We start from the raw sequence: 27,149 nt of genomic DNA on the forward strand, positions 1-27,149 counted from the left end.
TAGGTAGTTTCATCTGTTAGCGCAAAAGGCTGCATCAAAGCCACATCTTAAAATAGAGGTTTCAAGAAGAACCTTGCAACTTTCTGTTGGATTTTTGAATTTACACCATATCATGTTTTTCTCTGTAACTATGATCAAACATAAACTTTCTTAATTATGGGGAGAATTTACTTCTTCAAATAATACAAACTCCTCAAAAATAAACATATTTCAAACAGTCTGAAATGTGTATTTCAAATTATGATATTTAAATTATAATACTCAAATTATAATTATTACAAAAATTTCAACATCAGATACAATAATTACATGCTGGCAGTCCCACAATGACCATCTAGATGAGCTATGAAATGTAAAGTTGTTCTTTTGCACAAATGTTTGCAGGCAAAGCAGCTACATCTGGAAAGCTATATATATTCTATTGTTCTGTATGAATCCAGGGTTTGAAGGGGTTTCCGCCTTATGTGCTTAAGACAAGAAAAATAAATTAATACAGTGCTATAGTATTAATTTTCTAATTAAAGGGTGACAAAGAATTAACAGAATTTGCCCAACAGGAATATTACACTGCAGACAGAATGTTCCAAGCAATGCAGGAATACACAGAAAAATAATCATTGCTCTAAAACCTGAGAGTTTACAAAGCTCTTTAACAACATTTTATTTTTTTAAAATAAGGTTACAAAACTTGAAATGCAGTTAAATTAACTCATCGAGATCAAATTATTTTATCCTTAGAAGTTTATTTTGATCTGTGTAATACAATTAGGGTATTGATGAAAAAGTATATTTCTTTAAAACCTAGGAATTTAGTTCACTTCTTTAACTTCAAAGAACTATGTTTTTTTTGCAGGAATTTGCATTAGACTGATTGCTACTTCTATGCAAAAATGATGACATCACAGGAATCTGAGCAAAGTAGTTTTTTGCCCGGATATGCTTTTGTTCTATTCTGTAAATAAATGGAGCTTCATAAGTCTGAAAAGAAAAATAAATTCAAATATCATAAATACAATTAAAATATCTAAAAATATATGTATTGCTTCATATTTTAGACATTATAAACATTTGGACATATTTTAGACATTGTAAATAGTGACCTTTTTATAAACTAAGGCAGATCATTTATTTGTGTGTATATATATATATATATATATATATATATATATATATATATATATAATGAAATATTTTGTAGTTCAATAGTACTATCTTATGGCCCAGTAGTGAAAATTTCTCCTTGTAACATATTAATCATGTTTTAAAACCAGAGTAACTTTTTTTATTCATTCAAGATAAAACTTATTTATTTCTTTATTTCAGGTGAGAAAATGATTTTTACTTATATTTGAAAATTAAATAAGGCAATGCTTAGATAGCAGCATTTGCAAGGTGAAGACTGTAGGGGCATTCCTTGCATTTCAGGAGGGAGAATTGGGGCAAGACAGAGTTCAGGTATCTGGAATGAGCTGTACATGCCAGATGCCTCCTGGATTACTGTCCATTTTGTTTAATAATACAGATGCAATCATTTAAATAGTCACAATGAGCCAATTTAAACACAGATAATTGTAAGGACCAAATTTGGCCCAACATAATTAGTCACAGGATTCTATTAAAACATAAAATAATGTTAAAAAAAAAAAAAAAGGCCTATTGAAATTTACCTTCTGAAGGTTACACAGCTTAAGATGTGCATCTGCCTCTTCTTTAGTGAGGAGAATAGTGTTCCATGGAGACCACTCATGCTGCTTATCCCACCTGACCATAACCAAATCATACAGGTCACTGCAGGCACTGAGAGCTGACTGGCAGTTCCATATGTTCTCAATCAGGTACTGCATATCTGGAAGCTGAAATAGAAAACAGGGTTAAAATGAAGGAGCATGTTTCATTCTACAAGTCTTGCACCTATGTAAAAAGCCAAATAAAGCTTTGGGTAAGAAATAATTTCTATGCACGTCATATAATCACTTGGTTAAAGAGCATCTTGACATACATATATACTTTTGCATAGTCATTGGAACATCTGATTCTTTAACCTGTCAGCTAGACTTCTTTTAGTGTATAGCTTGCAAACCACCTTTTAAAGTAGACTTATGCATCAAGAGCTTAAGGGTTTCTTCCTTATGGTGTGGAACATCGCATATCACAGGAAGAAGCTGCAGCTTTTAGCCCATTTCTCAATAAAGGACATACAGTCAAAGCCACTGCCTACTATGAGTTGCAATGCTCTTTCCAACAGTACCTGAACTAAGAAAACAATTTTACTATCATCCTGGTAATCAACTTCAGACTTCCTGAGATTTTCTAGTATAAGTCTGTACTTGAAATATGCTTCTCGTTGCCGAGCCTCATTATCAAGCTGGTAACATGAGCGACATCTGCCAATAGTGTGGGAATTCGCAGGAATGGGAAACTCAGTAGGTGCTAAGTACTTTTCGCAGCTATGACAGAAGTAAACATTTTTATAAAGCTTTAAGGGATCTTGTGGAACCTAAAAATAAAATTAAAAAGAAGTTAATTTACTACAGGGTATCTTTTATTATTTGTATGTTACTCAAACACTGTCAGGATATGTCTTCCATATCTTCATGCAAGTATTTTAATATGTAAAAGCTAGAAGTATTTATTTTAAAATACCCAATAAAGTGTTGTGATTGTTCTTGGATAGGATACCAAGACTCACTGTATTTTCTTACTGCATTTGCTAAAATCAGTTATATAAATCAGTCAATTCATTTTTAAGCTATATGAAGATCCTAAAAATTATGTTCCAGTGCTCTTCCTGGTGCTTTTATGTATGTGGATTATCAGTTATTCTGGAAAGATGACAACACAGAGAAAAGAGAAACTAAATTCTCTGCATTTGATTTTTCATGTAGAATCTTCCCTTTACAGCAAAGACAAAACTCTGAGATTATGGGCATATTATTATTTTGGCATAAGAACACAAAATCATCAGACCCACATGTCCAGAAACAACACAGGGGAAGAAAATAGACTAAACTTGATAGCGAACTCCTCATCCTCATATTCCATCATGAGTTCTGAAAAGAACATAATGTAGTCTGTGCAGACAGACCAAGTCTGTAACTGAATAGTTTGAGTAGTCTGATAATCTTCAGTCTCTGCTATGGTACATCTGCTAATAAACCTAGTGTAAAATTAACTGTTAGTTGCTTCTAAATCTAACATCTGCATCTAAATCTGACAGATTCTCTACTCCTGAGATAACACTGACAACTGTACAAGGAATGCTCTTCTGATAGATGCAAAACAGATATTGCTACTTAGAGCAGCAACATATGATAGCGAATCAATATTTTCCTTTGTAATCTGTAGTCAGAATAGAAGAACACTCACACAAAACTAACTACATCTTCTTCGCACACAGTAGCAACTGATTCTGCAACAGAAGCCTGGAACAGTTTTTGCTTAGGTCACTAGACATTGACATGGGCTATGTTCTTCCTTTCTGGATGCACGGCATGCTGCCTCTTGACCAGCAGAAAAAACTACGACTTCCTCTCTCAGTATATTGGTACCGCTTTGCTATTACATTTTACTGATACCATCCCATAAGATCTACCATATAACTTTCAGATGTTTTATTTCAGACACAAGAGTTCCTGGGCTCTCTCAGTGCTGCCAGCCACTTGTCAGGTACTTATGACCATGTCTATGCCCCATGCTTCCTAATAGAACTATAAAAATTTATTTGTGTGAAACCTATGTACTTGCTGCGTTTTACTTCCTGAGGAACTCCTCCACCAATTCTACAGCAAAATGTAAAATAAAAAAGCTTTTAATATTTTCCATCCCCCTTCTCTTTAATTCAGTGGCTACTATGTCAGGCTGCAAAATAAGAATAATACCTTAATTAACCCAGCAACCTGAGGGTTAAACTCTGGAATTTTGATGTACTGGAGAAATAATGTACAAATTCTTTTCCTCAGTCCTTCCAAGTTGCATTCTTTCACCTCTCTTGACATAAGATCAATTTCCCTGTCAATTAATGCCACTATTTCCTGTGTTAATTTACATTCATGTTCCTGAAAAGAAAAAAAAAAAAAAAAGAGAGCAAAAGGAAAATAAACTGCTCAACAATAAAGACGCAAACAAACAAAAGAATTCAGTAAGACATGAAAGCAAACTATGGAATCTATGGGCATTACCATTCATACCTCTCTATGTTCATGTAAGAACATGTTCACAGAAGAACTCGTTAGTATCTCAGGGGAAAAAATCTCCAATGAAACAACTGTAGAACTACAAAAGTGAGAATGCTTATACATTCTGTGTTAAAGGGCCTGTATATGTATACCCAAGCTGTGAGGAGCTGTAAGCCTGGAAGCACTAAAAGATGCTTAGCAGAGGTACTCAACAAGTGCAAATTTTTAAGTCTTCAGAAGTCCAAAGAAATATTTCCCTAAGAAGCTTCCTTTGTATGAGATTGGAGGTGTAATATGGATGGGTTTTAAAAAATGCCACAAGAAAACCCAAAAAATCCACCACACAAGAGGCATGGGGGACTTTGACAGTATTCCTGGAAATTAGTCACTTCAATATTTCAAATGCTTGGCAAGAGATTCTCCAGAGAGAGAAACATAAGAGGTGAATGAGTTCAGTGATTTCTCAGGTAAAAGAGAGTGATAATTTACAGAAATTGACTTGTTCACTACAGCAATATTGACTTGTGTTAAGATGGGCAAGAGTTCATAAACCAGAAGTGCTCTCAATGCCATAGTGACTTGAAATCAAATAATGGCACTACTAAAACAAACAGCAAGATGCTTGTTTGTTTTAATAAGATCAGGAAGCAGCATTCTATTCTAGGCTGATGTCATCTGTATCATCCTGAAAGGACCAAGAAACTCATTCTTTTTATACATGAATAAATTAATAAAACCAATATGAAAGACTAAAAAAATGCAACCAGCTTCTAATTCATTGGGAACACTAGCAGCAACAGTGGCGGTGGGAAGTGAAGGGCAAAGAGAAGAAGAAAAAAATCAGTATTTGCTACCCATAAAACTGGTAATCCAAACCAATAGAGAGATAAGGTTCTAAACAGATATTTCAAATAACTGAGAAAAGATAAATGGCAATTGCCACATATATCCTTGCCACATTTCTCATAAGGTTGATATTAAGTAGTAAACAAAACTTTGTACTAAAATTGTATTATGTATTAATATACAAAGAAGTCTAAAACCATGGGGTTAAAATTCTAACACAACCTGAAGACAAATATACACATGATAAAGTAAAATATGAATTTAGAGTGTATCTGGAATGTAAATTACACTCACACACCAGGTAGTACATGAGGGTCTCCAGCTGCCAGCTCACCATCACGGCACTTGTCTGCCAGCAGCAGCATTGCTAATGTGTCAACATAATTAAGTGACAGCACCTTTGGAAAGTACAGCTTCAAGCTAAACATAAATAGAAAACTAAACCTCACCTTCACTGTCCATTTGAGTGTTAACAGCACAGATGTTCTCTCATCTTTTGGGATGCCCCTTGTGTTAATGCTGCGGTAGATTTCAAGTAGTTCTTTACCACGGAGTGAGTTCTGTGTATCCATTTCAGTGATTTTTCCATCAAATGCTTTCCACCTCCTGGGCTGTGCACACTTCAGAAACAATTTGCAGAACTCTGAGCTACTAAAATCTGACCATCAGCTTAACAATGGCATTATGTTACATCAAGTTTCATCAGAGCAAATAGGGACTTAATGTTAATGCTTGACTAACGCAAAAGGCTAATTCTATTTTCGATATTGATACAGCATCTCTTCCACCAAAGCAAGCATTCAATTGGACATTTTATTTAAAGCTGTGGGTCATGACAATTTCAACTTTCAGGACAGTAAAAGCAAATAATATTCTCCTACAGGGATATGCTCTATTTCTTTAAAGTGAATTTACTGACAGTAGTGTTAGAATACATTTGCTCTGTATTTCACTTTGCAGTTATAAATCCCTTCAAACTATCAGTAAAAATCAGTATGTCTGTTGACTGTGTAAAGATTGCAAATTTAAGACCATTAAGTCTACTGCAGTAAAAAATATCTCCAGGGAACTGTTTTATTTATACTAGTTGCAGAGAAGGACAGAAGGAATATGGTTTGTTAGAGCTAGGGCAAGGTATGTGTTTATAGTTTACCAGACACTTCACCTAGCTTCTTGTTTGCTAACTTAACCACATGCCATATATGCCTTATGCTTCAATTATCTCTTTGCACATCTTTAAGTTTTATAGACAGTAAGAAGTTACATCACGTCACCTGCCCCACAAGATCTAAAAAGTATAACCATTTTCTTTTTTCCAGAAGATTGATTTAGGTTGCAAATCACACTGTTACATAAGGAGACAAGTATCCAATTCCAATAGAAAGGGAAGTTTCAAAAGCCTCTCCCCCATCATTACTTAACATTTCCTTTTCTTAGGAAGGAAAAGGAAATGTTTCCTCCTCCTCTTTCGGGAGAGGTATTTGAAACATCTTTCTATGTATTAATTATTCTTTTTCACTATATTTGGAACTTAAGTGCTCACTAACACTCACAAACTTCACCTTGCAGTCTCAGTGTAACCTAACAACAGAAACACTTTATTCAGTATTCACATGCCTAGTAGTTTTCTGGACATGACACCAGCATAGAAACAATCATTATTTTGATTAAATAGGCTTGATATGCTGATAAGTTATAAAAATACCAAGAATATTAGATAGCTAGAAGAGATATGATTCGTTATTACCATGATCAAAAGTTTTCCTCACTTTTAAATAAATAAAGTTAAGTAAAGAAAAGAAAGACAAAATAATTTTACAAAGGATTTAACATAAAATTAATGACATTTAATTACATTATCAGTGGGGGTAGAACTCTAATTAAAGGAGATATTGTTAACCAGAGCCAAAATTAAGACATTTCAGAGCCAAAACTAAGAAATGCAATCGCAAAACCAGACATTAGCTAAAAAAACCCTAAAACAATCAACTCTTAATTACTTGATGAAATCTTTGCATTTCAGCAAAACTAGAGCAAGGTAATTTTTTTCTCTCTCATAATAGGGAGCATTCTACTATATTTTCATTTTGTTTCACTATCTTTGTACAATACTAGAAATTCCAAAAAAAAAACCAAAAAAAAAAAAACCAAAAAAAAAACAAAACAAAACAAAAAAAACCCACAAAAACAAAAACAAAACAAAAAAAAACTAACAAACCCACACTTTGCAAACAATAAAATTCAGACCAACTTAGAGGGTCTATCATGCTGACAATCCTTTGTATGTTAGACTGGGACAAACCACTGTTTTCCATGTAGTAGTTAATTCAGTACCTACATTTGATCTTCTTCAAGGAAATCACTTACAGTAACAGACAAAGGTCATTTGCTAATGCTAGAAAGAATCAATGGCCAGAGTAGACCCTAAGAAATAGTCAGTAAAATTAGATTTTTCTGATAATTTGCAAACCCAATTGTGCAAGTAGTCTTGGTATCCCATTCTGCAAATGACCCTTAATACAGACCAATTCTATTATTATAATTAATTCTTCAAAAATAAATCTGTAACTTCTGTATTTTTCTTACTACCTTATCATACGTGGGTATTACATAAAACAAATTTTAAATGTAAAAAAAAATATGCAACTTTTTACTGAAAAAAGAAAGAATCACAAGTTCTCTGATTTCAGGACTATTTTTCGGTACTCCAGACAGGAGAAAACCTAAAACTTTGAGATCTTCTGCCAGCTTTCACTTGTCTTTTAGTCTGCTGGCAGTGCTGTGGAATTTACAATAATCCTGTTATCTGTATTACTTCAGAAAGCAAGGTTACTACGACTACACTCTGCTGCCAATGCATGAAAGCAGAAAAAGTGCCTGAGGAGAGAAACACACCATCACAGACAGAGAGAAAAATGTAAGTATAATAAAAAAAATCCATAGCATGTGTGCAGAAATAGCACAAAGCATGAAAGGTATGAACTGAGTGACAGTTAATAGTTATACAAATTTCATCAAGTCAATATGATTGCTGTATAAAAGCTTAATCAAAGATTTCCTCTCCAAAGTACAAATGCTGAAGAAGAACGAGCTCAGCATAATGAACCCCCTAGAACATAGGATACACACAACCAGTAGCAACCTTCCTAAGGGCACACATGCCTGTGGAGGTACATGCTTAAAGTAGCAAAGAAGGGAACAAAGGTTTTCATGGAGAAGCAAGTTTCATACCACATTGGCTACTGCAGCTTGCAGTCTTCAGATGTGAAAGGTATTATTGCAGCTTTAACTGGCAAGTGTCCAGATTGACATTACAAGCTTGAAGTTCAAGAAAAAACGAAATAATCCTTAATCAAGCACTCAAAAATAAATTTCATACTGTAATTTGAAGTGCTTAAACTGCACTGTTATTGTCATAGCAAGCCATCCATTTCATTTTGAGATTTACAAAATTATATTTACTTTATCTTTTTTAAAAAATGCAAAAATTGTTACTTTTTCTCCCTCTGAGTTAGAGCTAACTATTTCAACAGTTTGGAACAACACTCAAAGTCCTACAGCTGATATGATAAAAAACATGAAAAGTTGCTCTAGTTCAGAAGCTCAATAGATTTTAAAACAAAAAAGATTACAGTCTCTTCATGAAAAACATAATTTATACATTTAAAATAGGAATATATAAATTATTAGTAACTGCTTCAGGAAAATGTCCACTGCTTGGAAAGACAAAATATCTGTTGTCTCTAATGTGTCTCCTGATTCTCTGAACATCAACTGTCACTGAGAGTTCTTGTGTTGAAGAACATTTTGCTTCTGATTTTAGATGCAAGGAAACTGTACAGCTTGTAAGACTATGTGCTGGAAGCAATCTGTACAGGTAGGACACTGGAAATCAGTCCTTATGGGAAAAATAACAACAGAGTCAGCTAAGAGAGAAATATATTTCCTTTGACTGTTCTAGGCTTCGTTTTCTTAGAAAGTAACAGAACACATTGTAAGTAGTAGGAGCAAACATTAAACACAGAAATTATTCAAGGCTCTGAAAATATTCCTCATTATTTGGTTTTCTGGGTTTTTTTTTCATTTTTGAAAGCAGTAAGAGAGAAAACAATCATACCACAGTAATAAATGTAGTAACATTTCCACTAATATTTCAGATAAGCAACTTGTTCACAATGAGAAATGTAATACATTTTATCAAATCACATATAGACTACAGTTCCTCTGCATCAGTAATAAAAAGAATGAAAAAAGTCTCTTTTGTACAAAACTGCCATTTTTACTTTTGAGCACTAAACAGTCAAAATTTTAAAATAATAATAATTTTAAAAATTGATCGCTAAAAACCATTTCTTTTGCAGTACTTCTTTTCATAATCATGTCACATACTTTAGAAATAAACTATTACTTTTTTCCAATGGCTGGACGTCTACCTAAAAGGACAAGGTTTTCTGTATTTTACATTAAGATACCATTGAATTTAACACTATTTTAAATCATCTTTGTGAATGAAGGAATTCTCATTTTTTTTACTAAGACTGAAGGAACTTCCCTTAAATATTATCCCCAAGATTATAGAAGAATGAAATCTCAATTTAAAATTCTAATGGAACTAAAGTCAATGATTTAATAACTGAGTTCAACATCAGATGCAAACTCTTCTTTATACAGGAAAACAGAGTAAATGCTCTCTTTAAAGAGAGACATATGATGACCACAGGCCTATAATCATTTGGGGAATTAGTGACAACTTTACCTCCTGAAGGATAACATATTTATATTATTATAATTAATTATATGCATTGTTTATATTTTTTATAATTAACAGCCTTACCAATGCACTGTTCAACCTTCAATTGGTCTGACAGCTATGAAATTTTCAGCTTGGAAAAAGAAACTTACTGAATTGTATTGACACAAACAACCATATAATTTGGATATTTATAACATTAGCATTCACATGATTAACTGTTAAAAACTACAAAAGGTACTTTTTGTACTTTGCAGGTGTATTTTCTGTTCCTGTACTTTGGTATTCTTTATTATCAGCCTAATTACTGACCTTAACCAGAAAGTGCAGTATTGCTTTTTGTTGATTCTCCACATTGGCATTTAGTTTGTGCATCCCAATGCAAGCAATGAGCTGTGTCTCTTCTTCCAGAAGTGCACAAAGTGCTGCCTTTCTTTTAGCTCCAGTAAGAGTTCTGTTAATTCGCTCAGTCTCCTCCTGCATCCACACTGCAGATACAAATATTTTGAGTATTTTTTATGAGATGCTTTCCAGCAAAACTTCTGCTTTCATATTTAAGAAACAACATAACTGACTTTTCTTTCAATATTCACTAAAAACCAGTTTCCATTTTAGGGAATTGACGGTTATAGCTATTTTCAATACATGCAAGATGGCCTAGAAATGAATGTAAATTATACAGATGTTCTGTGAGAGTATGTGTGTGTACATCAATTCCAGACTGCCAATTTGTACTCAAAACTCAAGGATGAGTAGGAGAAAAAGAATTTTTATGTGAGAAAAAGAATTTAGCTCCTGTGGAAATGTATGATGAAATGGCTGCATCTTAATGTGGTACCACTAGTACTCAGTGCTGAGAATATTACTGCTTCTCCCTGCAAAAATTAGTAAAATCTAAAGAAGCTTGAAGTCCTCCAAAACCGAGATAAAACTTAACTGACAGTAACATTTAGCCCTTCAGGTCTTACACTGAACATTGCAGTGGTATCACCTTTTGCCATCCAAGGCAGATGAGAACACAATAGTAACTCGACAGTCATTGCTTTACTCTCCCTTTCGTTTTCTAAAACATAACTAACCAAGTGGGTGAAAGTGGCCACAGAAGAAGCCACAGGATGGTCATGACAGCAGCACATGACAGTAGCACATGACAGCACTACATGCTCTATGAGAATCTTACCCCCTGACACTTCTGCTGCAGATATACAGACTACATGGCTTTAGAGAAATCTGCTTGTAAAATCAAACTGTGTTTACTGCCTTTGCATATCCCATAACAATTCCTGGCTTCTCTGAAGAGTCTGATCTAGTTCAAATACCTCTGGAGTTTTGTAGGGAATTTTATAAGATCCAAAACTTCAACATTCCTGAAGAATACCTCAAAGTGTTGTAATCATCCCAGAACAGTTACGCAAAAGCAAAACCCAGCGTAAAATAAAACCATTCAATATGTGATGCACTGAAAAAGCCTGTAACATCCTGGATCAGGTAAGATTAGAGGCAGGAGAAGGGAGAGGAGGAAGGTTTATCTTCTGCCTGTAGCTTCTTATCTACAGTACCTTATGTTTTCCACTTTTAAATATTTCAATTTGTTTCCTTAAGGCTCTCCAAGCTGTAATATGACAGCTGTCTGGCAAGTTCTGAGAACCCAAAGATATATATTTTAAATAAAGTCAATTCAGCAAACAACACCATTATATAGAATTAATTTACATGAACTTTTATTATGCCTGAAGGGGGCAGCAACTTCTAAGGTGGAGCTAACAAATACAGTAAGCAATTTTATACTTTCAGACATGAAGAACCTATTGCTCACCATTGATACTCACCTCTTGAGTCCCCATTTACATGCAACAAGTTAAAGTACTCCTCTTACATTATCTGTTCTGCAGATTATCTATCTGCATAAATTTTACTCATTACAATTTTTATTCCAGTGTTTATAAAGTAAAATAGTTCAAACTTTTCAAATAAATAATAAATGCCTATGCAGACATGCTGAATATATAGATAGACCTCATTTGCACTATACAGTCAACAGACAAGTTTTTGTACCACCAGGAATTGCTTGTACTGGCTGACCCTGTAATAGTAACTCTGTTGCTACTGCAGCAATAACCTTCACAGATCCCTGGAGGACAATAGTCCCATTCTATTACTGTCACAATGATTTAGCTTGTGTAAATTGTTGGCACTGTAAGAATGCAAAATTGTTCCAGATGCAGGTAGGAAAAAACCTCAACTTCCTAGAATCATTAAGCTCTATTCAAATGAAGAGCATGACTGCAACTAGAGAAGCAACTAGTCAACACCAGTTAATGAAAACTAAAGAGTGAGATTGATACCAACCATTATTTTTAACAAAATATTAAAAAAAAAATTCAAATATTGGAATTTGTTCTAAAGTGCCAAATGTTTTTTCAGGTTGCCTAGATATGAAATTTCTGAACATGCTTGGCTGCAAGTTATTATTTGTGAATTCAAAGTCATTAAATTAAGCAAGAGACACTTGCATAACCATAATTTTCAAATCTAAAAATATCATGAAGATCAGCACTCTTCCATAACTTCAACTGAACTTGGTTGTTTCTACTGCAAGTAAGACTTTTCACACTTAAAAAAGTGGATCATACATCTGACAGCACACTAGTCTGGAAGCACCTTCCTGAATAAAATATTACAGAAAATCAGATGGGAAATACTAAGACTTCTCATAAGTGGTAAGGAAAAAAATACTATTTGAGTACCTTGGCTTTTGATTACTTAGTCAGATACAACTTGAAAAGGGCTTGATTCTTGGGAAGTGAAAAGCAAACCATCTACAAAGAAAAAAAGGAGGGGTAGACAATCTCAAACAAACCACAAATCTCATGAAGATACCATTCCAACAACTGCAAAGTTCAAGACAAGCAATAATTTTTACATTTGTCACGAACAGTGATATTTATAATTCATTTATTAATTCAGACAAAGTCATTTGTTCAATGCCACACGAAGTATGACAGCATTAAAAGATTTGTGTATAACTTGGGAATTTTTGAATCGTGATCCTGAGCTCTATGAATAACACATGCCACCAAATTTATGCTCAGTTTACCACTGAAGAAAGAGCTGAGATTGTTTAAGAGCAGGTGGCTTTGCAATGAAGTAGGTAATCTATTAGGTCAGTTCTGCTACAGGGACAGCAATACCCAAACTGGCAAAGAGCTAGACCATAAAGCACTGAGATAAAGTAGCTGAGATAACATAAGAATTGTAACAAGTCACAGTAAAAAAATCTGGCTTTAAAAGAGACATTGTAAAAAACCAAAAATTTTGCTGTTTCATTATATGCTGGTACAAGTACACAGCTTTTGACTGTTTTTATTTTTCCAAAGGACATACTTTAAGTTTTTTGTTCGATTTGCACCATTAGATTCTTGTAAGGTTTTATGTCAATTATCTGCAGTATTCACATTAGTTTTCTGGAAAAGTTTAGAAGTGCTTGCCTGTATTAAACATCATCTACTCCAAGAACAGGAAATGTATGACTTTCAGAAAGTCCTGAAGAATTCCTAAGAGATTTTTAAAATTTTGACAACACAGTTTTGTGAAACATGGAATGAACTAGAAAGGAGAAAAAGCATCAGTAGAGGACAACTAAGACAAAAGTAATAACTTCTGTCATATGTTTCAAAATTCTGTACAAAAATTTTTCAGCAATTTAAATGTAGAGTGAAAGATAAAAGCAACTCTGATCTAAAAAGACACCCTTTGATTCTTCTTGACCTTAACTTTAGACATAAATAAAAATGTTAATAAAACTGCCAAAGAGCACTATTCTATAAGCCAGTTATTTCTAAAAAAGGTGTACTGGTTTTGGCTGTGGTAGAGTTAAATTTTAGTCATAGCAGGTTGTAAGGTGCTGGATGTTGGTAACACAGGGATGTTTAGTTATTGCTGAACAGTGCTTACAGAGCATCAAAGCCTTCTTTCTATTTCTAGTAATACATAAAAGTAAAATAATTATTTTAAAATGAAACAATTTCCACTGTAAAGCAGAAAGAAAACCATGGAAGTATCTATAAAAACATGTAAAACCCTAAGTTTGTTTTAAACAAATTGTACTATTTTGTTGCTTTAAAGATATCCCTTTAAGAAAACTTACATTCCAAGTCATGGTACAGTAGCTCAAAGTCTTCTTTTGTTTTAGGGTTCAGTTTTTTCTCATATTCCCTCCTCAATTTTTCTTCTTTCTCTCTTTTTTTCTGTAATTCTTCTTGTGCCTCCCTTGCCAGCCTTGACCTCTTTTGTTCCTTCAGATTTTGTACTAAATTTACTGCATGCCAACGACGGAAATATTTCTGTAATACTATTACCTACACATGATACAATATAAAAAAATCATGAATTTAAAACAAAACAACATCGTATTTTGGAGCATAGTATTATTTCTTAGCTGTTCTTTTCTCCAGCTTCCTAACTACATTTTCTAAGATTTTTCTTGTACTGAAACTAATTTAAATGTTACAAAATCAGTCACGTACTATTAGTTTAAGCACTAGTATGATTACTCAGTTAGGTAACTGCAGGAATTTAACCAGTGAGTACAGTGGATAAAATAGGTTCAAATAATCAGATCAAAATATAAACTACATTTAAATATCCATTTTTCTTTTTCAAATCTCCCCTTAAAAATATCTTTTGCCGTGTACTCTTTTTATTCTTTTCCTTATCTTACTACCAGTTTACAGAATGGAAATGCAGACACAGTTGCAAAATTTCTTTAAAATTTCTAATTACAAAAATCAACATCTAGACACAAAATCAACTGCATTTTATTTGTGAACAAATAATGAAAGTGAAATTACTAAAGGTGTTAAGACAGAAATGAAAAAAGAAAATTAAATCATTGACCTTCCCAAGCTGCGGCTATTGAGGACTGGGGAAATGTCTATGGTATGTTAAGGGAGGATACTGCACAAGCCTCACCTTCTGCTGGCTGAGTTAGCATTTGCACTACAAACAGTTCAGTCAGATCAATGACATGAGGTACCAAGCATTGTTCAGATTGAAAGCTATCAAGCACAAAATCATGTTAATACAGTTGCATTATCTCTGTTAATATCTTAATCTAAAACTTCTCTTGAATATGTCTTCAAACAGTATTTCAATATGGACCTATACTGCACTGTGCAAATCCATCAATGGGAACCAACACCAAGATGACATCTCCCTACTGTGCATTGTAAATTACCTATAGATACATTACAGATTTCAACAAGTGTCACTAAAGACCACAGTAAAACATATTGGTAGTCCTGAGGAAATTACTGCCTACTTGGGTTCCACTTTTACAAGATGCTAAAGCTGACCAATTTAAGAAGTTTTTAAAAGAAAACTTCTACCCAGAAAATTCCAAAGATCTTGCCAACCATGTCAATACAATTATTCTACTTAGACACTTGGGGAATCAACTGTTTCTCCATTCAGTTGGATTCAGACTGTCTATTTTCAGCAAGCAAATTAATAACAAGAACATTTACAAAGCAGTGCCTCATCTAACACAATTTAGGGCACAATTTGAGTTAAATGTGCAGTCACAGAACACATGGTTTTCAAAAAGCAGAGTGGAATGCCTAAATGGCATCCTCTGCACATTGAATATGCAGAATCTGTAATCTGAATTGCCTTCATGAGGCAACTCAATGCACCGGAAAAGCGCATAGACCCACTGCCTGTGTTTTAACAGCCCATTTCTACTTTAGTATCAAAGCAGGGAGCTTGAACAAAATCCAAAACAGATCAGTTTGCCCAAGGTAACCTAATAAGTCTGATAAAAAACCCCCAACCAAACAGACAAAGAAAAACAGATTGTTCTCAAATAGATTGTTCTCAAAACTCAAAAGCTTGATTGCAGATCTCCTAAATCCTAACCCAATACTCCATTTATTTCAGGCTATACATTAAGCATGTAGCTTAGGTTCTTTCAAAGAGATCATAAGAATGTTGTAAGAACAAGCCTGTTTTAATCCTTAATGCTCTACATGGAAACTTAACTGTCACTGTGAGACAGAAAACAATAATTTCAGAATTCTTAATATTTAAGAGATTGCAAAGTATCAAATGTCACTAAAACCACAGAGCAAACACGCACTTCCCCTGTATCTGAAAGATTATAGAAGATGAGCATAAGAAGACATTTTACAGTTCACTTTTAAATTCAGTCTTTGAACAGGCATTTGAACACTCGTTAACTATTCAGATAACCTTCACAATACATTATTTTACAGATAGTTTCAAACAGATAAGGACTTACTGCTTCAAGTCTACGTTTATGGTATTCCTCCGCTGTAAAATACTTCCCAGGAGTTATTAGCTTGTCAGTCATGTTTGATACATAAAGGCCAATTTTAGTCATCTGTGTCGATGTTGTATTTCTTGTTTGTTGTTGTGTATTTTTTTCCACAACCGTCTGGGGAAAAAATGCATGTCAGATTAGAATAAAATACACTGAGATATTTTTTCCTCATTACATTAAGTGGCAACATTAGGTCTTTGCAATAAAAATCACAAGAATAATGATATTTATCTACTAAATACTTTCATTTGCACATTTATCTCAGATTTACTTCCTGTTTCCTATCAGAAATAGTGTCAGATTCTATTCCATTTGGCAAAAACAACATACTAAAAGGACATTACAAAGACTTTACCTGTGTTTCTCTACAAAATAACTGAATTCCTTTGTCAGGTCGTTTTTTGGGTTTTGTTTGTGATCCTGCATTATGAAATTCCACTCCTGTTGACATGTTCCTAAATCCACCCAGAAAAGGTTTATTATAGGTAGGTCTTTCAACTTTTACAGCTACTTCTTGAAATGAATTCGAACCTGTTAAAATGGAAGTTCCAAAATATAAATACTGCTTCTTTCAGTAACACATCTAGATTAGACCATAATTACATATGTATCGATAAACCTGCAAAAGCAGCATTTACCAGTTTGTATTCTGACAGTTATGACATCAGGCATGTGGTAATCCTTTTGAATGACTTCTCCAGGGAAACGTTCCTGATTCTCAGACTGGACGGTTTCATCAGAATTAGTCTTCCCAAGTGTTTCATTATCCTCAATCATGCTTGCTAAAAATAAAACCAAAATTCATTCCCAGGAAGCTTCTCAAAACAAACAAATAACTCGTTCAACTTTACCCCAAGATGATTTTATTGTAACACTGCAACACAACATAATCATCTTTTTTTCAGCTAAAAGACAGTCTATTTGCAAGCTGAAATAGTATTATCATACAATTTTAAAGGCGGTATCTAATGTAATATTGTCATCACATAAAGATATTCCTAGCCAGCTACTCAGAATGAGAGCAGATAAATGGAACCCAGCAATGAGGAAAGTAGTCAGCAAGTTCATACTAGGAATTGTTATTCACTGTGCTCAGGTGCTGAACGGGATATACTCTGTTCTGCTCTGAAGAACTAAGAAAATGGGGTCCTATATTGGGAAGAGGAAGTGACTGAAGACACCCAGAACACTGAAGAACAGGTGTAGGAAATGATGGAGCATTTGGGAGACTGCAGGAGAAAGACACAGATAAAGAAGGGTGGCAGGTAAGTTACAGGGGAATCTAAGAAAGGTAAAATAGTAAGGTGATTTCTATAATGTTGCCTAAACTGTTAATTTAAATGCACATACAAAATATGTATACCTACTCATACACATTTCTGAAAATAAGGATCATTCTATAAAACGCCATCTAGAAATGACTACTACAGTTTGAGATCAAGAATACATTCCTTACCTTTGGAGTATGTTTCATATGAGAATTTAAAGTGTTACTGCAGGACCAAATCCCAGCAAGCATAAACAGAATGAGGGTGTGTGGGGGTGCAAGAAGCTATAACCAAATTGAAGAAAAAATATCTCTTTGAAACATTAATGCCCAACATTTTAACAACTTCTTTACCTGTCTCTGTCCCATTTGCTATATTATCTGGTAGTACTGAATTTTGAGAAGGAGACTGCTGGTCCCAGCCCTCCTCTGACTGTGCAGTGCCTGCAGGTTCTGGAAGCAGAGGCTTCTCTGCTGGATCCCCAGCCTCTCCGACTGCTTTTCCTTGTGAGGATGCAGGTGATTGCTCTGCACCTGACCCTTCAGATGTAGCAACTTCAAAGCCATCGGATGCATCTTCCATTTCCTAAAGCATCAGTTGCACGCTTTTAACCTTTCTGCAAGAATAATCACAGGATCTATTATAAATTACATACTGGCACATTTCTACTACCAGAATTATGGGTAACTTACTGTCCTGAAAAGCTTTTCCTGTATCTGTTCCCAAAAGGCCTATTGAGAACAGTATGAGATCTTTGCTTCCACCAAACAGAAAGCACTTTTGACTGGTGCTTACCAAACGTAATACTCCAAGGCAGGTAGCCGGCACAGTTCTTTTTACCTCTCGTTCTTTACCTATAGAACAAGATGGTCCAAGGGGTCATTACCCAGAGACAGCACACCGTTACGGTTTTCCGAGTTGCCACCGAAATTATTCGGGCTGGAAGAGTCCTAAGCCCACGTTCCTCAATACAAAACCACAACCAAACCCGCACGACTCGGGACGCAGCTCCCGGGGGGAGCTCGGGGATGCCAAACCGCTCGGGCGGGCGGGCCCCTGGCTCAGTGCGCACCGGGGCCGGGGGTGCGGCCGCCGCTCGGCGCACGGCTGGGACCCCCGCACCCTGCCCCTGCCCCCGCGGCACCTCCCGGCCCGGCGGCGCTCCGGACAGGCGCTGCTCGCCCCGGCGGCGGCGCGGTAGCCACGGCAACCAGGCCGGACGCCCGGGGAGCAGGAGCGTGCGCACTGGGGAGCGGGGCCGGGCCGGGCCGCGCGGACTGAAAACGCGCCGGGACGAGAAGGGTCAGGAAGAGAGGAGAGGGAAGCGGTGCGGAAGGACGAGCAGCTGCCCTGGCTCCCTCCAGCCCCTGCAGGAACTCGTGCTGGCGGCCTGGAGCGGCCCCAGTGCTGGCACACCCGCAGTGGCCGTGCCCACGCTGTGACCCTGAGCAGGCGATGTGAGCTCATACCAGCCCATAGCGGCAATAATGTATGGAAACACTGTTTTTCCTTATATCTTTCTGCTGTAGATAAAAGCAGAAGTTGTACTAAACCTCCAGAACTCTTGGATATCGAGAAGGGGTTTTGTGGGTGAGTGGTGGCAGCCTTCGTGCCACACGCCGTCACTTCCGAGCTGTGTGGCAGTGCCTAGCTGTGACACGGGTCGTGCCTAATCGTGCTGTTCTCCCTGGAGGGTCCGTGGTGTGAGCACTGAGACTGTTAACTGGAAATTACAGACATGCAAATCAGAATGAAAACCATATGAAATTGGATTTCCTGGTGTTTGAGGTGCCATTTCTGACACAACTCCTGCAAACGTTTTCAGTATGCTACAAGAAAACTGAGCAGTCACATCACATAACTTTCAGATGTGAAATACTCAGTTCTGTCTTGCAATTCCAGGAGAATCCTGAAAAAAAGCATTTCAATTATTATTGAATTCAAATGAATACCCAATAATTGTATGCCATGATTGTTATCATTTCGCTGACATTGTTTGGCACTTGAACGGGGCCTCCTTCCCATCAAAAGGACAGAAATCTCCCATTACCACTGCTAATGATGTTTTTTCTAAAACCTTGTTTGAACTCCCAGAATAGGATCACCATTAATCCTATAGAAAGATACTGTCATTTGTGTCACTTTCTCACTGTTATATAGTTGATTAAACATTCAAGCTCATTTTTGAGTTGCAATGATTTTACATTTTTATTCCTAATGAAATAGCATATAAACTTTGAATATTAAAATAATAGTAATAAAAAACAGCTTTCACTCATCTCCCCTTGGTTTTGGTTTCATGTTCAGAACACAGTCACTTGGGATAGGTTAAGCAGCACAGATGGCAAGTTAGGAATGGCAAAACCTCAGTACTTGCTCTGCTCTCATGATGGGAAAGTTGTTTTCCTGGTGTAACAGGCTCTGTCTCTGCTAGGCCACATCCTTGCAGATAAACTACTTTTTTATTCACATGACTTCAATCAGATGATCTCAAGGTGTTCTACAGATCCAAAGTTTGTTAACTCTAAAGCTTGCAGTGATTTACCTTACCATATTACAACAGATTATAAAATTATTTGCATCATCATGTATTTCCAACAATTAAAGGAGAAAAATCAAGCTAAATAATTAGTTAGCCTTCAAATTATACCTTGCTAGCATATTCCTCTTGGAATGTCCTCCTGCATGGAGGACACAGATGTGCATTTGTAAAAGGAAGAGGAGAGTATGCTTTTATCTGTAAAACTGAGTTTTAAAAGGCCATATATCAAATTTCAGCAGAAGTGGGCCGTGAAAACAACTTCCTCTCCCCTGGAGCAAGAAGAGAGTTCAGCAAATGTCTCAGTTATGGGAGAGTAGAAAGAATTCCAATAGTTGCTACCATATTCTGGCAACTTTCCTTCCCCCTCCATCATTTCATGCCACTATCATTCATACTAGACTTTGTTGTGGGTTTTTTTTTTTTTTTAAATTTATTTTATTTTGATTCCTCTCAGGTCAGCTCAATACTTATTACCAAAATCCATTAATTTTCATTACTCATGTGATAGCATTGGCCCTCATTCAAGTCTGTAATCCCTAAATATTTCTCATGTGAAAATTGTGTTTGTTAACTTTAGCAAAGTCCTCTTCTGGAATGCCATCTAGTGGTTTTTCTTAGGAAAAGACCAGTTTCTACCTTGGCCAAGACTAAAAAATCCTTCAAAACCAAACAATGAAACTAAGTATTTTTCACTTTTTAAATTTTCAAAATCTAAAAATTTCTGTAATTATAATAATAGTTGTGGGAGGAGGGGGGGGAACCCAATGCTAAAGAATGCAGTGAAAATAGTTTCTGGAGTGAATACCTTGGGAATACTGGTTTTCTCTTCTATTGACCTACCACCCAATACCATTGCATAAAATACTACATAAATTTGTAATTAATTATTTGTAATAATGATGCCACAAATAAATTTACAAGCCTAAAAGCTATGACAAAAACAGCTATGACCAAATATGTTGTGTAATGTAAGCAGTGCATATACAAATGCTTATTAAACTGCAGATTTTTGTGATATAGCTATATTCCTGTCTTTAAACTTGCAGGAATGTTACTAATGGTCTTAAAAAAACATCAGTAAAGGCAAACGTGCACAGTACCCTTAGATCTAGTTTGGATATTTTAATTGGGATTTATAGGATTAAATCTTTAAACAAAAGCTTTCAAAAGAATCACAGAATATTCTGAATTGGAAGGGACCTGCAAGGGACCATCAAGTCCAACTCTTAAATGAATGGCCCATCCAGGGACTGAACCCACACCCTTGTGTGATTAGCCCCTGCTTTAACCAACTGAGCTAATCTCAGTGCTCAAGCACCCTGTGGCTGAAAAACATTTCCTAATAGCAAACCTAGACCCCTTGTGATACAGCTTCGTGCTGTTTCCTTGGGTCCCATCACTGGTCACCAGACATGAGCCCCTGCTCTTCCACTTCCCCTTGTGAGAATGTTGAAGACCACAGTGAGGTCTCCCCTCAGTCTCCTCTGCTCCAGACTGAACAGGCCACAGCCTGTCCACTGACCTCAGCCACTCCTCATATGGCTGCCCCTTCAAGACCCTTCACCAGCTTCCCTACCCTCCTTTGGATACTATCTAAAAGTTCTTTATCTTTTTTGTGGTGCCCAAACTAGCCCCCAGCACGTGAGGTGAGGCCACCCCAGAGCACAGCAGAGCAGAGCAGAGCAGAGCAGAGCGGGACAATCCCCTCCCTTGCCTGGCTGGCGATGCTGTGCCTCATGCACCCCAGGACAGGGTTGGCCCTCCTGGCTGCCAGGGCACTGCTGACTCATGTTCAACTTGCCATCCACCAGGACCCCCAGGTCTCTTTCTGCAGCGCTGCTTTCCAGTATCTCATTCCTCGGTCTGTCGCTACATCCAGGGTTGCCCCATCCCAGGTGCAGAATCCAGCACTTGTGTCTCTTTAACTTCAGATGGTGATGGCCCATCTCTGTAATCTGCTGAGGTCTCTCTGCAAGGTCTCTCTGCCTTTGAGGGAGCCAACAGCTCCTCCCAAAGTAGTGTCATCAGCAAATTTACTGAGTATCCCTTCCTGTCCTGCATCTAAGTCGTTAATGAAGATACTGAAGAGCACTGGCCCTAAGATGGAGCCCTGTGGGACCCAACTGGAGACCAGTAGCCAGCCTGATGTCACCCCATTTACTGCAACACTTAACACTCGAGATGTGAATCAACAATACACCAATACAGGTCTACACAATTCTTTAAGATCCCAATACTAAGGTTTGTGCCACAGGTGTTACGCCAAGTATGGTAACCTACCTGTTAACAAGAAACCTGCTGCCATAAATTTGAGTAGCAGTCTTCTTTCTCCCCCTTGTATCTCCCATCTTCCCAGCACCTCCCACAAGCCAGAAATAGTGTTTAGTTATGTGGGCAGTAGGGTCAGCCAGTTCAGGACAGGGATTGAGCTGAAACCTAAAATCCTGTTCTTTTTGGTAAGCATTAGATCCCTCACTGCAGTATCTGCATGACCATTAAGACCCTGTCAGGGGTAGCAAAAATACACAACCAAAGGTGGGACAAAATCATCATACTTTTCTGCAACTTGGATTTTGATTTCAAGTGGCCTATAATGTCTGTATTTTTAACATACATATAATAAAAATAACTTGGCATAAGGCAAATATCCTGTTAATATAAAATGCAAAAAATTAAATAAACGAAAGATTGTAGGAATGCCAGAAGAATTTTCTTAAAACCATTTTTGCAAGAAATAGGCAGCAGCCTTTAGATTGCTAAATATAAGTGGACAAAATATATTTTAATTAAGTGATTTTCTTTAATTTAAAGACAACTGTCAGTAACAATAGATTAATAATTAATTTTTTCTTTTTACTTTCAAGAGGTTACACCATTTTGAAAATTATATTGGCCATCTCCACTGATTAGAAGGAGGTTCTTCAACTAGAGGCTCCCATGGTTTCCACTGTATCATTTTTCTTGCCAGCGACAGCTCATTTTCAGCCTGTTAATAAACACCATACACAAAGTCTTAAATTTTATACAATTGCCAAAATATTAAATTACCTCTATGTCAGTTAATTACCTCAGTGATGTCACTATCTAGCATGGTCACACACTACCACAAATTTCACCTATAAATATCAAAGGAACTGCATGCTTTGGGGGTTGTTCTTTTGAAAAAAATCCCATCACCCCTAAATGCCCAAATAGATGTTCTCTTCAGAGAGACAATGACAACTTCATGATATTTTCCACTCAGTTTGGATTACCCCCAATATTATTCAATCCTCTTCTGCGCTTTTCACTGATTTAGACCCTGTAAGAAGCAATGTAGGTATACATGCATATCTGTAAGCATAATGCAAGAAACAGTTGTTAATTTGTTATGTTTTAGCAAGGCCATCCCACCACTACATGACAATTTGTTTTCAGGGGTTCTTCTTCTGTTTGACTGTTTTGCAGCAAAGGAAGATCACAAAACTTCCAATTTTCTGAACAAAAGCTCAGCCCAAGGAGCACTAAAAAACACTGCTACATTTGTACTTCATTTCAAATTTCCCCTCTTTACCTGTACAATGACTTCTTCTATCTGACCACTATTCAGTTTGTCCTGTAGTTTTTGCACGTCAGACTCCTGTGTGTTCAAATACATACAATAAAATGTTTTAGTGAGAGTAGAAAGCCCATGAAAAGCATGAAAACAGTAATTTAACCAGATCACACTCCAATCTTTCTCAGAATCAGCTGGCTTATATAATTTTACATTATCAAAGAAATCTCACACTCATTTGTTACTGAGAAGCAAACATCAAACACTCAATGATAAATGCAAAGAATGAATGCTATATACTGAATCCAAAGAAATATTAGCAGATACAGGCTTTAGTTTTTATCTTGGAAAAGACTCTTGTTCTTAGATTTTTATAGAATTATATAGCTTTCAATTATCACCTTAAATACACAATAACAGTATTGCAGAGTTTAATGTAACAAAACGTAGTCTTAAATATTGAAGGCAAGGATTGTGCTAAGATACTACACTGGCAAGAGCACGTACCTTTTTCTGTGAAAGCGTGTGAAAATTACCACTTTTCTATGAATCTTTCAAAAAAACCAATGTTTGCTTCTAATTTTCACAAAACATCAGCAGGAAATTAACAATTCTTTTTCATATGCCATCGAAATATCACAGTCAATAGCAAAAAATAAACCTTGATACTTCAATTGTTTCTGAATTGATACCTGAAAGTTACATGTGCAACTAAGAAAGAGCCAGGCACTCCAAAAATCACTTTTCTCATCCTACGATTTTTTTTAATGTGCAGCATTAATGAAATAGCACTGTACTTACCTTTTTCACCAAATCAAATCGCTCATTTACAATCTGCTCAGTGTATTTCCTGTAAGCTGCATCTTTGGGAATGTTTTCCAGGATACTAAGGATTTTTGTGTACAGTATTCGCAGGCGCTGAAGTGATCACAAGACATGGTTAAAATACACAACTGCAATTATTTAACTTGTCCCACCAAACCTACTGAGCTATTATATATATACACGAAATATGGTATTCAATTCAGAAGTGTAAAATCAACTAATAGTTAAGTCTGAGCCATGAACTCCATCTTGGGTAAATCAGGGACTGTCACATTCCTCAAATAAAAAAAACAAAAAAAAAGAAAAAACAAAGACAGTTGCAATCTGAACACACTGGATACAAAATTAAAAAAAAAAAACAGTAAAGGCTGTAAAATGCTCTTAAAAAAAAAAAAAAAAAAAAAAAAGAGGCAAATTCACATCTAACCGATCAGATACTGAAAATTTACCCGAGGAAGTTACAAAGATATCATAATGGAGGGGTTTTTGTCACTTTTCCTCATGCTGCTGCAAAGTTCTGAGTAACAGACAGATCTAAATTAAACCTGAAACTCTTATTGCTGGATTTAAATGCAGGGATTAAGGACGCATTGTGGTGAATAAATTCACACTTTTGTACTGGGTAATTGTATCTACCTGACAAGGAATGGATGTCCTATAGGAACAATAAGAAATACAAGGAATGGATGTCCTATAGGAACAATAAGAAATAGAAGCACAATACTAAAAGAAGTACAAGGAAGAAAAAACAGGAAACAAAAAGAAGATTGGCAAAAAACCTGAACTTCAACTAAACCACTGTCCAGTACTTCACTCTTAGCTTTAAGTTGCTGAAAAGACTAAAATGTACTAAGTTCATCCAGAAAGTGTCTGACAAAACTGTAGACTGAGCTAGAATATTTTCTACAAAACAGTAGTGATTTTGTCAAGGGTTCTTTTTTACAGCATTCTTAAGTATTGGAGTCAAAAGCATTTTTGAAATATAATTGCTGTATAATAAGAAATTTTGAAGTGGAGAACTTAAAAAAATCGCTGAAGTTCTTTCAAAGCTAATGCCTCCTGAATAAGCATGAAGTGACAAACATATTTACACTACTGAGCCTGAGGAGGTAAAAAGAAAGCCATATATTGCTATGAGAACCAACTCATGCAGTTTCCAAGTACCACTGGAGTATTTCAATCTCAGCACTGCTTGCCATCCCAGGGCCTTGGCGTGGCTTTGCACATGGCTAGTCTCTATCATCTAAGACTAGGCTATCCCTTTAGTATAAGGTATTTCAATATATGAGTACACAGCAAAGCAGCAAAAATCTTTTTGCCTGAGAAGCATGAATTATATTTATGAAGAACTGAATTTAAAGAGTTCTTTGTTTTGGCATTACTGATGAAAGAAATCAAATACTGGTTCATAAAGATACTTACATTAGAGAGGTTTTTTAAATCAGTGCATGCCACAAAAAGTACATGTGTAAAATAACTTACAATGACATTCATTAAACCTTTATCACAGTGGACAATTTAAATTATTTCATTAAGCTGACACCAGATTAAGATATACTGCATACCTACACATGCAAACACATCACAAAAAACCTTAGAGCTCACTGAGAGTTTCCATTACCAGAGAATGAGACGTGTTACGTACCTCATGAGGGTTCTCGGCTACAGCCAATCCTACAAGTCCAGTGGTCTGTAGAGAGAGCATAAACATACTTAACACACCTAAGCATCCATTTCCACACTAATTATTTTGACTCAGTATACACCTGACAGGGACCATTCCGTGACACCAGCCCTGCCTCCTGCCATATGCCCGTTATTCCAGAATTCCAGCGCTCCAAGAGGGAGCAGCTCACCTTACCAGAATCAGGATCATAAAATATCCTGAGTTGGAAGGGACTCACAAGGATCATCCACTCCAACTCCTGCCCTGCACAGCACCATCCCCAAGAGTAACACGCTGTGTCTGAGAGCACTGTCCAAACGCTTCTTGAATTCTGTCAGGCTGGTGCTGCGACCACTTCCCTGGGGAGCTGTTCCAGTGCCCAAACACCCTCTGGGTGGAGAACCTTTTTCTAACATCCAATCTAAACCTCCCTGACAGAACTTCAGGCCATTCCCTCGGGTTCTGTCACTGGTCACCACAGAGATCAGTGCCTGCCCCTCCTCTTCTCCTCATGAGAAAGCTGTAACTGCAATGAGGTCTCCCCTCACCCTCCTCTCCTCCAGGCTGAACAGACCAATGACCTCGGCCGCCCCTCATAGGGCTTCCCCTACAAGCCCTTTAACATCTCCGTTGTTCTCCTTTGGATGCTCTCTAATAGCTTAGTATCTTTCTCAGATCACAGTGATCAGAACACTCAAGGTGAGGCCGCCTCAGTGCAGTACAGAACGGGACAATTCCTTCCTTCGACCGGCTGGCGATGTTCACCAAGCAGCTGCTGGGGCAGCTCCGGTGCCCCCGGCTCCAGCCGCCCCACACCGCGGGCCCGCCGCCCCCGGCTGCCGGGGAGATGACCCAGGCCCTGCGTTGTCCTTGGCCTTTCCCTCGCAGAGTGGCCGCTCGCTCTCACCCCACGGCTCCGGCACTCCTTGCCCTCCCCCAGAAAGGCCGACCCCGCGCAGGAGCAGGGCGCGGCTCAAGGCCCCCGGCGGCGCCTCACCTTCCTCAGCGCCCCCGCCATGGCCGCGCTCGCGGCGCCCTCAGAGGACGCAGCGGAGGGCGCTGGGCTGCGCATGCGCCGCAGGGCCGGCGGGGCGGCAGCAGTGCGCGTGCGCCGGGGCCGCTGTGGGGAGAGGCTGGGGTGGTAGCGCCTGCTCCGAGCGGCCCGAGTCTGCTCGTGGGCAAAAAACGCCCTAAAACAGAGC

The 27,149-nt window shown here is 37.1% G+C and overlaps 2 protein-coding genes across 3 annotated transcripts; both read right to left on the reverse strand.

Moving 5' to 3' along the window:
- Window positions 1–723: 723 nt before the first annotated feature.
- Window positions 724–18,514, reverse strand: IQUB (IQ motif and ubiquitin domain containing). Of its 2 annotated transcripts, none has more exons than XM_053978567.1 (12): window positions 18,266–18,514; window positions 17,733–17,995; window positions 16,750–16,893; window positions 16,467–16,642; window positions 16,070–16,225; window positions 13,919–14,129; window positions 10,084–10,259; window positions 5,471–5,641; window positions 3,879–4,055; window positions 2,249–2,497; window positions 1,668–1,853; window positions 724–978 (listed from the first exon to the last, which is right to left on the reverse strand). In XM_053978567.1, the coding sequence occupies exons 2-12, from the start codon at window positions 17,959–17,961 to the stop codon at window positions 829–831; spliced, it is 2,025 nt and encodes a 674-aa protein (XP_053834542.1). In that variant the 5' UTR covers window positions 17,962–17,995; window positions 18,266–18,514; the 3' UTR covers window positions 724–828. The 2 variants fall into 2 exon arrangements, with proteins under 2 accessions (XP_053834542.1, XP_053834541.1); XM_053978566.1 differs by having other exon boundaries at window positions 18,234–18,514.
- Window positions 18,515–22,674: 4,160 nt separating this feature from the next.
- Window positions 22,675–27,030, reverse strand: NDUFA5 (NADH:ubiquinone oxidoreductase subunit A5). Its single transcript, XM_053978920.1, has 5 exons — window positions 26,945–27,030; window positions 25,927–25,971; window positions 24,258–24,374; window positions 23,475–23,540; window positions 22,675–22,907 (listed from the first exon to the last, which is right to left on the reverse strand). Exons 1-5 carry the CDS (start codon window positions 27,017–27,019, stop codon window positions 22,806–22,808), a joined length of 405 nt encoding a protein of 134 aa, XP_053834895.1. The 5' UTR covers window positions 27,020–27,030; the 3' UTR covers window positions 22,675–22,805.
- Window positions 27,031–27,149: the final 119 nt, after the last annotated feature.

This window comes from Vidua macroura, chromosome 5 (assembly GCF_024509145.1).
Source record: "Vidua macroura isolate BioBank_ID:100142 chromosome 5, ASM2450914v1, whole genome shotgun sequence".
Classification (NCBI taxonomy): Eukaryota; Metazoa; Chordata; class Aves; order Passeriformes; family Viduidae; genus Vidua; species Vidua macroura.